This window comes from Anomaloglossus baeobatrachus, chromosome 1, assembly GCF_048569485.1.
Source record: "Anomaloglossus baeobatrachus isolate aAnoBae1 chromosome 1, aAnoBae1.hap1, whole genome shotgun sequence".
NCBI classification, from domain to species: Eukaryota; Metazoa; Chordata; class Amphibia; order Anura; family Aromobatidae; genus Anomaloglossus; species Anomaloglossus baeobatrachus.
The window spans coordinates 100,115,226-100,128,036 of record NC_134353.1 but is presented as its reverse complement, the minus strand read 5'-3'; the positions used below and the strand labels follow the sequence as shown (position 1 = coordinate 100,128,036).

The window sequence follows — 12,811 nt, the reverse complement described above, 5'->3', positions numbered from 1 at the left end:
GGCCCTGCCTGTGTGCTTAGCTTCACTCCGTTCCCTGGTCTGGTACCGGCGGTCTGACGCCCGACCCCGGTCCTTACAGCTCTGCGGAGTTCCACTAACTCCTGCAGACGGCCACCACTGTCTGCCAACCTTGCTGTTAGTGTCTGGGCTCCAACCCAGACACCCAAGTGTTCACTCCTCTCTCTTTCACGTCCAAGACTGAACTGTCACTTTTCCCGCCTCCAGGCCTGTGAACTCCTCGGTGGGTGGGGCCAACCGCCTGGCTCCGCCCCACCTGGTGTGGACATCAGACTCTGGAGGGAGGCAACAAGGGTTTTTGGTTTGGCTGCTGTAACTGCCTAGGGTGGGGGTGTGTATGTTGGTATGTTTGTGACTACCTGGCTAGTCCAGGGCGTCACACAAGCTGACTCTATATCACAGTACAGCTTCTATGGGTCACAGTCTTTCCTCCTAATTTAATGTTGTCCCGACATTCGTATTCTTTCTCGATGGTCTAGCCCATCCTAGGAGTTATTGTCCATTATCTGTGTTTTGTGCAAAAAGGTGCTAAAAACCATATAACATTGTATGTTCAATATTAACAACAATCTGATCCTAACTACTTCTCACTTGTAGATCTCCTGCAAAACATAAAATAACCTAACAATCAACATCTCTTCAGCTGGAGTTTTTCGTCCATCTTCAACCAGCTAAGGCTAACTAGTCTCACCTACTGTTATCATTCTTTGTGATTACAAAGTCTTTTAATTTAAGTTCAGGCAAAGTGTCTATTCACTCAGGTAAAATCTCGGGTAAAGTACATCACTGAGATACCACTCAGGTAGGCTTACAGGATCCGTAGGCAGTGATACCTGTTTCAACTCAACAGTCCTTGGTACTCTGCTCGGTTCACCTAGTGTATCATAGGTCATCATCATTGGTCTTCTAACTTCCCGATTTGAAGTCCTCCTGCAAGCTTGTTCCGCTGAAACCAATTCTTCCTCTGAATTCAATTCCAGCACTTCCTCCGATGCTCTTTGATCTATATCTGTAGGCTCTGAATCTTCTGTTGGATTATCAATTTCTGTATGTTCCCATGATTCCTCTGATCCTAGATTCCTATCTATGTCTCCAGCGAGTGGTGTTTTGGTGTCATCACATTGGAAATGGACCTCCGTTGAGTTTCTTGGTACAAATTCTGGTGCTTCCCGACTTAGTTTACTTTCAAATACAAAAGGCTGATCTTCATCTGAACTTTCAAGGTCACTGTCCAACTCAGAATCTTGAATTTGTGGTATTCTCTCTGCTGTTTTTGGTCAGCGTTGATTCACTTCTGGAATGTCTTGTTGCGGTGGGAGGTAATCACAGGGTAGTAGCAAGTTCCAATGCACTATTCTGTTTTTTTTGTCTCCCGTTTCCAGTCTGATCTCATAAACTAGACTGTTGTCTGACATCCTCTTGCTGATCACATATACCTTGTCTTCCCAGTACGAACGAAGCTTTCCTGGACCTCCTTTCTCACATATGTTTCTGACTAGCACCCGACTTCCAGGTATCAATTCCGCTCCATGACATTTCTGATCATAGTACTCTTTGCTCTTGTTTTGCTCTTCTGTAACTATTTTCGATACTATGTTGTAAGCTTCTGCCATTCGTTCTTTCCATTTCCGAACATAGTCAGGGTATGGAAACTGAAACTGGAGTATCGAACATTATATCAATGGGTAATCTTGGAGATTGACCAAACAATAGAAAGAATGGTGAATAACCTGTTGCTTCACTCTTGGTACAATTGTAGGCATGCACCACTTTCGATACAGAATTCTTCCAATCCTTTTTCTGGTCAGCTGTTAACGTTCTCAACATTGACAATAATGTACAGTTGAAGCGTTCCACTTGCCCATTACCCTCAGAATGATAGAGTATAGTGTGAGATCTCTGGATCCTACAGAATTTTCCTAACTTGGCAAAGAGCTGGTTGTCAAATTCTCTTCCTTGGTCATGATGTAGTCTGGTTGGGAACCCAAACTTCAGAGCAAAGTCATTGAAAATCTTCTCTGCCGCCATCTTGCCAGACTTATTCGTGTTTGAATATGCTTGAGCAAATCGAGTGAAATGGTCCATCACTACTAAGATGTATTCATATCCATCTTTACATGTCTCCAGATGCAAGAAGTCAAATGAAACCAGCTAAAATGGGTAAGTTGTTTGGATGTTGCCCATAGGTGCTCGGATTGGTGTGCTAGGACGCTTATCTTTCAAACAACCACACTCTCTGGTCACAAACGTCATGATATCTTTCTGCATGTACGGCCAGAAGAACCGTTCCCGAACCAAATTTGTAGTCTTTTCTACTCTTAGATGTCCCATGTCTTTGTGGTTCTTTTAAGACCAGTCGATGGTATCTTGCTGGTTGTACTAGCTGTTGCTTCTGTTCTCTTTTCCCAATCTGTCCAAGAAAATGAAAGTCTTTTCTTATGGTGATTTGCTGTGTTAGGGAGGTCTGCCTCCCTGGTTCAGAAGTTCCAGCAGATGGCTGCACAGCTTTTCTTAAAGTGATAAATTGTTCTCTCAATTCCTGTAGTTCTGTCTGTGGAAGGAGTATCTTACACTTGGTGATTGTCAGCTCCTCTGCATCCTTCATCCTCCACCCGGTTATGAATTGTGTTAATTCCTGAAGGAATGTCCCTCTCAAGATTCCCCATATGGGCCACCAATGTTGCAAGTATGACCCTCAGTATATGAAGGCTTATACTTAACATGAGTTCTTCTGGAATCCCACGGAAATCTTACACAGGGCGACCATTATTCTTCTGTACAGTAAAGGGAGGGCCGGATCTTCAGGCACAGTTATCATGCAATTCAATAGTGAAGGTAATTATTGGGATTTTATTCAACTTCTTTCCAATACATGAAATTACTTCTCTTCATACGATAACTCATCAACGACTCTATACAAAGTGTTTCTCCTCACAGATCAGTCCTCTTGATATTGTGTCTAGAAATGTGCAGTCTGTACTCGCCTCATACAATGGACGTGTGGTAGGAAGAAAAGAGTTTGTGCTGTCCCTCTACTCCTCTCTTCAGATAATACAGAATCTTGTCTGTCCTGAGCCTCCTTTTTTATATCGTCCGTTTCTCAAGAAAAACACTGATCTATCCCACTGGTGTGTTCCCTCAAAATCTCTCTCACAGACGTTTTTCACCTGGTTGTCATGGACACCACTCCCTTTTTCCCAGCATTCCCTGGAGCTCCACAACTACTTCCTGTCTCCTTTTCACATTATTAATCCCACTAGTTGCTAGTTGACTCTATATCACAGTACAGCTTCTATGGGTCACACTATGAAATGCTTGATTGTTCGGTGACCACGCTTCAAAAGTTTGCAATTTCAAGACTGCTGCATCCCTCTGCAAGACATCTCACAATTTTGGACTTTTCAGAGCCTGTCAAATCTATCTTCTGACCCATTTTGCCAAAGGAAAGGAAGTTGCCTAATAATTAAGCACACCTTATATAGAGTGTTGATGTCATTACACCGCACCCCTCCTCATTACAGAGATACACATCACCTGATTTACTTAATTGGTAGTTGGCTCTCAGCCTATACAGCTTGGAGTGGGACAACATGCATAAAAATTATCATGTGATCAAAATACTTATTTGCCTAATAATTCTGCACACAGTGTACATACACTCAGCGATGTATATTTACACACAGTTATCTACTTTGTAATCACAAGTATGTAGTTTTCCCTATAATTTTGCAATGCTACCTTCCCAGTACAGTTCTCCATTAGGCTGTGTTCCCAGTTCCCTTGGCGAGCTCTTGAAGAGTTTTTGACGCTGTGCATCTTCGCTGCATCAAAAATCCAGCAAGTTATAGTTCGAGCAAAGTGGATGGGATGTATAGAAATCTCCTGCCCACTGCGCTTCTTTTTCACTCAATGTAAACTACAACATAATTTCATCGCATGTTTAAAGAAAACGCAATGAAAAATTCAAGTGCAAAAATTCTGCATCAAAAACTCACCAAACACTCATGAGGGGACGTAGCCTTAGTGAATTAATTATTATACCAGGTACGACATGAAAGAAATGTCAGGTGTGCTGTCTGTTCTTTTTCTCTAAGTAGAAATGAGGAGGTCCTGAGCAATATCCAGAGAGGGAGGGTGCACTGCAGAATATACCCTTCAGTGTGTGCAGTGTGCGGACTCAGGCTGGATACCAGGCTGCACACACATCTCAGAGGAATTCTCCCCAGCATCTGATTCCAGGGAGAATGGGAAGCCAGCAGCCTCTATAAACCCTACACTATACAGAAGACAGTGCCAGACATGGAAACTCTGTATAATCTTCATGTGGACAATGAGACAAGTGAGAATGGGATCTTTTGTGAGGTTACAGATAATGGAGCCATCATCAGCTGTTTAGGGGACTATAACCACAATACAACTCTTCCTGGGAAAGGTACGTGTCAGATATATGGAAAATAATGCACAGATATAGGCACAGACAGCATGCCAAGTAGATTGGGAGAGAACTGGATGATTGTTGACCTCTAAATGTTTATTCTGTATTTATTATTTGCACAGTTTACAATAATGTATAAAATATATTGGATCATCTGAATCAATCCTGGATCTGCTTAATGGATCGTGTAACCTGACAAATGCAAACTTTTATCCATAATCCTGGCCATGCAATCAGTTCTGTCCTTATCTCTTAGCATAGAGATAAACTTGTCAAGCATTGCAGAGCTGAGTTTGTCATTTGTCAGTCACTATCTCGTGTGTGAGTTGCAGTTTTAAATTGACTGTAGGTAAATCTAACTTGCAATCTTGCTGCGATGTACAGCGATGTAGCAGGGCTGGATTTCTCAACAGTCACAGCTAATTGCTATAGCAGAATCCATCACTGAGCAGTCCAATGACAAACACAACCCTGCTACATCAGAACCTCACTGTAGTATTACTTTTAGAGCCATTTATTCCATGGTGTTCTACATGTGATAAGGGGTATACATAATAAAACAAACACAACCCTGCTACATCAGAACCTCACTGTATTATTACTTTTAGTGCCATTTATTCCATAGTGTTCTACATGTGATAAGGGGTATCACAACTCTGCTACATCAGAACCTCGCTGTATTATTATTATTATTATTATTATTATTATTATTATTACTATTATAGCACCATTTATTCCATGGCACAACACAAACACAACTCTGCTATACATAATAAACACAAACACAACTCTGCTACATCAGAAGTTCACTGTATTATTATTATTATTTATTCCATGGTGCTTCATATGTGATAAGGGGTATACATAATAAACACAAACACAACTCTGCTACATCAGAACCTAGCTGTAATATTATTATTATTATTATAGAGCTATTTATTCCATGGCACTTTACATGTGATAAGGAGTATACATAATAAAAACAAACACAACTTTGCTACATCAGAACCTCACTGTATTATTATAATAGAGCTATTTATTCCATGGTACTTTACATGTAAAAAGGGGTATACATAATAAAAACAAACACAGCTCTGCTACATCAGAACCTAGCTGAATTATTATTATAGAGCTATATATTCCATGGTACTTTACATGTAAAAAGGGGTATACATAATAAAAACAAACACAACTCTGCTAAATCAGAACCTCACTGTATTATTATTATTATTATTATTATTATTATTTATTCCATGGTGCTTTACATGTGATAAGGGGTATACATAATAAACACAATCACAACTCTGCTACCTCAGAACCTCACTGTATTATTATTATTATTATTATTATTATTATTATTATAGATCTATTTATTCCATGGTGCTTTACATGTGATAAGGGGTATACATAATAAAAACAAACACAACTCTGCTACATCAGAACCTCACTGAATTATTATTATAGTGCCATTTATTCCATGGCGCTTTACAGGAAAAAGAGGGGTATACATAATAAAAATAAACACAGCTCTGCTACATCAGAACCTTACTGTATTATTATTATTATTATTATTATTATTATTACTACTACTATTATAGCATCATTTATTCCATGGTACTTTACATGTAAGAAGGGGTACACATAATAAAAACAAACACAACTCTGCTATATTAGAGCCTCACTGTATTATTATTATTATTATTTATTATTATAATAGCGCTATTTTTTCCATGGCACTTTACATGGGAAAAGGGTATTCATAATAGAGACAACTCAACTCTGCTACATCAGAACCTCACTGTATTATTATTATTTATTCCATGGCGCTTTATATGTAAAAAGGGTTATATATATTAAAAAACAAACACACCACTGCTACATCAGAACCTAACTGTATTACTGTACCACCATTTATTCCACAAGGCTTTACATGCAAAAAGGGGTATATGTAATAAAAACAAACACAACTCTGCTACATCAGGACCTCGCTGTATTATTATTATAGCGCCATTTATTCCATGGCGCTTTACATGTGATAAGGGGTATACATAATAAAAACAAACACAACTCTCTACATCAGAAGCTCACTGTATTATTAATATTATTTATTCAAGGTGTTACATAATAAAAACAATAGCTCTGCTGCATCAGAACCTCACTGTATTATTATTTATTATTATTATTATTATTTATTCCATGGTGCTTTACATGTGAAAGGGGTATAAATAAAAAGCAAGTACAACAATCATAAACATTACAGGGCACAGACTGGTACAGCGGGATAGAGGTCCCTGCCCACGAGGGGGCACAGTTTACAGGTATATGATGGATAATTGTAAGGGCGACGTCACACGGTACGATCTATTGTGCGATCGCACGAGCGATCGTACCCGCCCCCGTCGTTTGTGCATCAGTTGCCCGTGGCGCACAAACTCGTTAACCCCCTGTCACACGCACTTACCTCCCAAACAACGTCTCTGTGGGCGGCGAACATCCTCTTTCTGAAGGGGGAGGGACGTTCGGCGTCACAGCGACGTCACACAGCAGCCGCCCAATAGAAGCGGAGGGGCGGAGATAAGCGGGACGTAAACATCCCGCCATCTCCTTCCTTCCGCATTGCCGGCAGGATGCAGGTAAGCTGTGTTCGTTGTTCCCGGCGTGTCACACGGAGCAATGTGTGCTGCCGCAGGAACGATGAACAACCGGAGCACAGAAGGAGGACTGACATTTTGAAAATGAACGACGTGTCAACGAACAACGATAAGGTGAGTATTTTTGCTCGTTCACAGTCGTTAGGAGCTGTCACACGCTACGATATCTCTAATGATGCCGGATGTGCGTCACGAATTCCGTGACCCCGACGACATATCGTTAGATATATCGTAGCGTGTGACGGGGCCTTTAGTCTGCGTTCACATATAAAATTAAACAAAGCTCTTTTTTAACATGATGCAACTCAACGGATCTGAACTGATGCAAAAGTGAATACTCCCAGGGGCTGGATCCCATGCGTACAATGTGATCAGACCGGATCGGTGCGGGGAGGACACCTGGATGTGCACTCCTATTTAAGGAGAGCTCGCCTCACCCCACATGTGGACCCGTAGAAGCCCATTAAGAGGCGAAACGGCCGTCGTCCGCAGCGAGGGGCTGCATCCAGGTCTCCTCCACCCGCCTGCATCGCACACCGTTAAAATGGAATAAAGATTCACCGGATGAAAAATCACAGTTGGTGCGGTCGTATTCTTCTTCTTTGGTATTAGACCGGATCGGTGCATTCACCTATCCAGCTAAAAATCTGCTGTGCAGATCAGGTGGAAATGATCCCATTGCAAACATTTTTTTTATTAGCCAGATGGAAACAATTATTACTGTTCCGGCCATATGTGAACCCGGCATAAATGGGAAAAAGAAGTGAGGATCAGGACAGCTAATATGTAATTACACATCCATAATGTCACATAAACCCATTTTTGTGTTACAGATTTGCACCAGGCAGTGAGGATTTTCCTGTATTCTTTGATTTTTCTACTCGGTGTTTTGGGCAACAGCTTGGTTATAGTGGTGCTAATAAGGAACAAGAGGATGAGGACGGTGACTAACATCTTCTTATTGTCCCTGGCGGTCAGCGATCTGATGCTCTGCCTTTTCTGCATACCCTTCACTCTTATTCCTAACTTACTGGAGGACTTTATATTTGGTAGCACGGTCTGCAGTGCTGCTTTCTATTTCATGGGTAAGTCAACCATTTATATACAAAAAACAAACAAAACAGATTTTATCTTGTTTAAAAGTTAGGAACAAACATAAATCATGTGAGCAAACTGTTATCAGACTGGAAAAGATGAAGCTGGTATCATTTCGGTAAAGTCAGAGCTGTTTTTTTTTTTTCCAGGAGCAATGATCGTATATACAAGCATCTCAATAAATTAGAATATCTTCAAAAAGTTAATTTATTTCAGTAATTCAATACAAAAAGGAAATCACATATATTACAGAGTCATTACACACAGAGGGATATATTCCTATATATTATATAGAGTCATTACACACAGAGGGATCTATTCCTATAATATAGAGTCATGACACACAGAGGGATCTATTCCTATATATTATATAGAGACATTACACACAGAGGGATCTATTCCTATATATTATATAGAGACATTACACACAGAGGGATCTATTTCACGTGTTTATTTCTGTTAATGATTACGGCTTACAGCCAATCAAAACCCAAAAGTCATTATCTCAGAAAATTAGAATAATATATAAGACCAACTGAAAAAATGAGTTTAAACTCAGAAATGTTGGCGCCTACTGAAAAGTCTGTACAGTAAATGCCTGAATACTTGGTCGGGCTCCTTTTGCATGAATTGCTGCATCAATGCGGCGTGGCATGGAGGTGATCAGCCTATGGCACTGCTGAGGTGTTATGGAAGCCCAGGTAGCTTTGATAGCAGCCTTCAGCTTGTCTGCATTGTTGGGTCTGGTGTCTCTCATCTTCCTCTTGACAATACCCATAGATTCTCTATGTGGTTTAGGTCAGGCGAGTTTGCTGGCCAATCAAGCACAGTGATACTGTGGTTATTAAACCAGGTATTGGGACTTTTGGCAGTGTGGACAGGTGCCAAGTCCTGCTGGAAAATGAAATTTCCATCTCCAAAAAACTTGTCGGCAGAGTGAAGCATGAAGTGCTCTAAAATTTCCTGGTAGATGACTGCGCTGACTTTGGTCTTGATAAAACACAGTGGACCTACACCAGCAGATGACATGGCTCCCCAAACCATCACTGAATGTGGAAACTTCACACTAGATCTCCAGCAGCTTGGATTGTGGCCTCTCCACTCTTCCTCCAGACTCTGGGACCGCGATTTCCAAATGAAATACTAAATTTACTTTCATCTGAAAACAGCACCTTGGGTCACTGAGCAACAGTCCAGTTCTTTTTCTCCATGGCCCAGGTAAGATGCTTCTGGCATTGTCTATTGGTCATATGTGGCTTGACAGAAGGAATGTGACAGTTGTATACCATGTCTTGGACACGTCTGTGTGTGGTGGCTCTTGAAGCACTGACTCCAGCAGCAGTCCACTCCTTATGAATCTCCCCTAAATTTTTGAATGGCCATTTTTTTTAACAATTCTATCAATGCTGCGGTTATCCTGGTTGCTTGTGCACCTTTTTCTACCACTCTTTTTCCTTCCACTCAACTTTCCATTAATATGCTTGGATACAGCTCTCTGTGAACATCGAGCTTCTTCAGTAATGACCTTTTGTGGCTTGCCCTCCTTTTTGAGTGTGTCAATGACTGCCTTCAGGACATCTATCAAGTCAGCAGTCAGCAGTCTTCCCCCTCATTGTGTAGCCTACTGAACCAGACTAAGGGACCATTTTAAATGCTTAGGCCCGTTTCACACGTCAGTGAAAAAACAGACGTTTTTCACTGGCGTGTAAAACACGCACATGTCCCTGTGTGTGCCGAAAATCACGGCACACGTGGGTTGTCTAAGTGCAATCCGGGCTCCGTTCTCCGTGGCCCGTGATTGCACTTAGAGATTCACTCACCTGCGCCCGCTCGCACTCTCCATGGTGCTGAATCCTCCCGCAACGCAGCATCCGGCCGGCGGTGACCCCTGCAGGAGCTGCTTCCGGGTCGGCTGTGTCGCGCATAATGAATATGCGCGACAGTAATCAGCCGGCACAGAAGGAGCAGGGAGAATGGGCTGCAGAGGACATCGCTGGACGCTGGGTGAATTTTAAAAGCACGTTTTTTTCTGGCACGTGTTTCACGGACCACACCACTGCGTGGTCCGTGGAACATCAGTAATGCCAGAAAAAAATGGACATGTCTCCGTGCAGCAATCACGCACACGCGGGTACGCTGCACGGAGACACGTGCAGTGACAAATCACTGACGTGTGATAAGACCCATTCATTATAATGGGTCTGCGGATGTCAGTGATTCTGGTACGTTTAAAAAAAAGCACAAACGTACCAGAATCACTGACGTGTGAAAGGGGCCTTAGGAAGCATTTGCAGGTGTTTTGTGGTAATTATTCTACTTTTCTGAGATAATGACTTTTGGGTTTTCATTGGCTGTAAGCCATAATAATCAACATTAACAGAAATAAACATTTGACATAGATCACTCTGTGTGTAATGACTCTATAAAATATATACGTTTCCTTTTTGTATTGAATTACTGAAATAAATTAACTTTTTGATGATATTCTAATTTATTGAGATGCATTTGTATATACTTTGGCCAAGGCAGAGTGACTTGTCAGTGACCTTCTCAATAGGGAGAGGGGAATAATCTGCTGTCGGACACTTGTGGTAGAAGCTTATCTCTCTAGAAAGCAAATGATCAGCTATATTTAAATATGACCTGTTATTTTCCATAAATATGTATTTTTTTTAACTGGTGTAAATGCCGCGTTTCTCCTGAATTTGGCTCTGTTTACTTTTTGTTCTTGCCCTTCTCCATTCCTGAGATATGGCCGCCTCTTTCATGTCTTGTTATTCAACTGGGCATGATCTTAAGGTCTTCTCGGAGGGTGTCTTCTTGAGAACCATGCCAGTTATCTAATAAGACATAACCAGCCTGAAATCTAATAAAATATTCTGACTGGAGTCTTCAGAGGGGGGTCTTTGTACGCCGACCACCTCCTTACACTAGCATGATGTCAAACAACTTTGAATGCTACAGAAAAATGGTTCATGTAAGATGTAACATTAGAGTCTATAGTGTGAAAGACCCCCACAATACAATAGGAAAGTAGTCTGTGAATTACCGATACCTGAAAAGCATAAGTAATGAAAATATGAGAAATCAGGAGGGGATCACTCAGGGAAAGAGGCTAAATAATGTAGGAGAAGCACTCAATGGGTAATACCATGGATCAGAGTCCAATCAATTGGGAACACACTAAACATGAGACTAGAATATACCCATATGCACAAATTACCAAACATTAGGAAACACATATAAAGTGAATGGGGAGCCAGAAGAGCGAAGGCGCACTCTCGGGACCCTGGTCTACACTGTGTGCAGAATTATTTGGCAAATGAGTATTTTGATCACATGATACTTTTTATACATGTTGTCCTAACCCAAGCTGTATAGGCTTGAAAGCCAACTACCAATTAAGTAAATCAGGTGATGTGCATCTCTGTAATGAGGAGGGGTGTGGTGTAATGACAATCACACCCTATATAAGGTGCTTAATTATTAGGCAACTTCCTTTCCTTTGGCAAAATGGGTTAGAAGAGAGATTTGACGGGGTCTGAAAAGTCCAAAATTGTAAGATGTCTTGCAGAGGGATGCAGCAGTCTTGAAATTGCCAAACTTTTGACGCATGATCATCAAGCAATCAAGCGTTTCATGGCAAATAGCCAACAGGGTCGCAAGAAGCGTGTTGGGCAAAAAAGTCGCAAAAAAACTGCCCGTGTATTGAGGAAAATAAAACGTGAAGCTGCCAAGATGCCATTTGCCACAAGTTTGGCCATATTTCAGAGTTGCAACATTTTTGGAGTATCAAAATTCACAAGGTGTGCCATACTCAGGGACATGGCCAAGGTAAGGAAGGCTGAAAAATGACCACCTTCGAACAAGAAACATAAGATAAAACATCAAGACTTGGCCAAGAAATATCTTAAGACTGATTTTTCAAAGGTTTTATGGACTGATGAAATGAGAGTGACTCTTGATGGGCCAGATGGATGGGCCAGAGGCTGGATCAGTAAAGGGCAGAGAGCTCCACTCAGACTCAGACGCCAGCAAAGTGGATGTGGAGTACTGGTATGGGCTGGTATCATCAAAGATGAATGTGTGGTACCTTTTCGGGTTGAGGATGGAGTGAAGCTCAACTCCCAGCCCTACTGCCAGTTTCTGGAAGACAACTTCTTCAAGCAGTAGTACAGGAAAAAGTCACTATCCTTCAATAAAAACGATTTTCATGCAGGACAATTCTCCATCACATGCATCCAACTACTCCACAGCCTGGCTGACCTGTAAAGGTCTAAAAGATGAAAAAACAATGACATGGCCCCCTTGTTCACCTGAACTGAACCCCATAGAGAACCTGTAGTCCCTAATAAAATGTAAGATCTACAGGTAGAGAAAACAGTACACCTCTCGGAACAGTGTCTGGGACGCTGTGGTGGCTGCTGCACGCAATGTTGATCGTAAACAGATCAAGCCACTGACAGAATCTATGGATGGTGGGCTGCTGAGTGTCATCATAAAGAAAGGTGGCTATATTGGTCACTAATTTTTTTGGGTTTTGTTTTTGCATGTCAGAAATACATATTTCTAAATTTTGTGCAGTTATATTGGTTTACCTGGTGAAAATAAA

General features: G+C 41.4%; 1 protein-coding gene across 1 annotated transcript in view; it reads left to right on the top strand.

Annotated features, from left to right (window-relative positions):
• Positions 1 to 4,201: 4,201 nt before the first annotated feature.
• The window catches only part of CCKAR (cholecystokinin A receptor), a 182,842-nt gene continuing 174,232 nt past the window's right edge, over positions 4,202 to 12,811 (top strand). The window contains exons 1-2 of the mRNA XM_075333731.1: positions 4,202 to 4,450; positions 7,938 to 8,189. Coding sequence (XP_075189846.1) covers positions 4,318 to 4,450; positions 7,938 to 8,189 — 385 coding nt within the window. The 5' untranslated portion in view covers positions 4,202 to 4,317. The remainder of the gene's footprint in view (positions 4,451 to 7,937; positions 8,190 to 12,811) is intronic.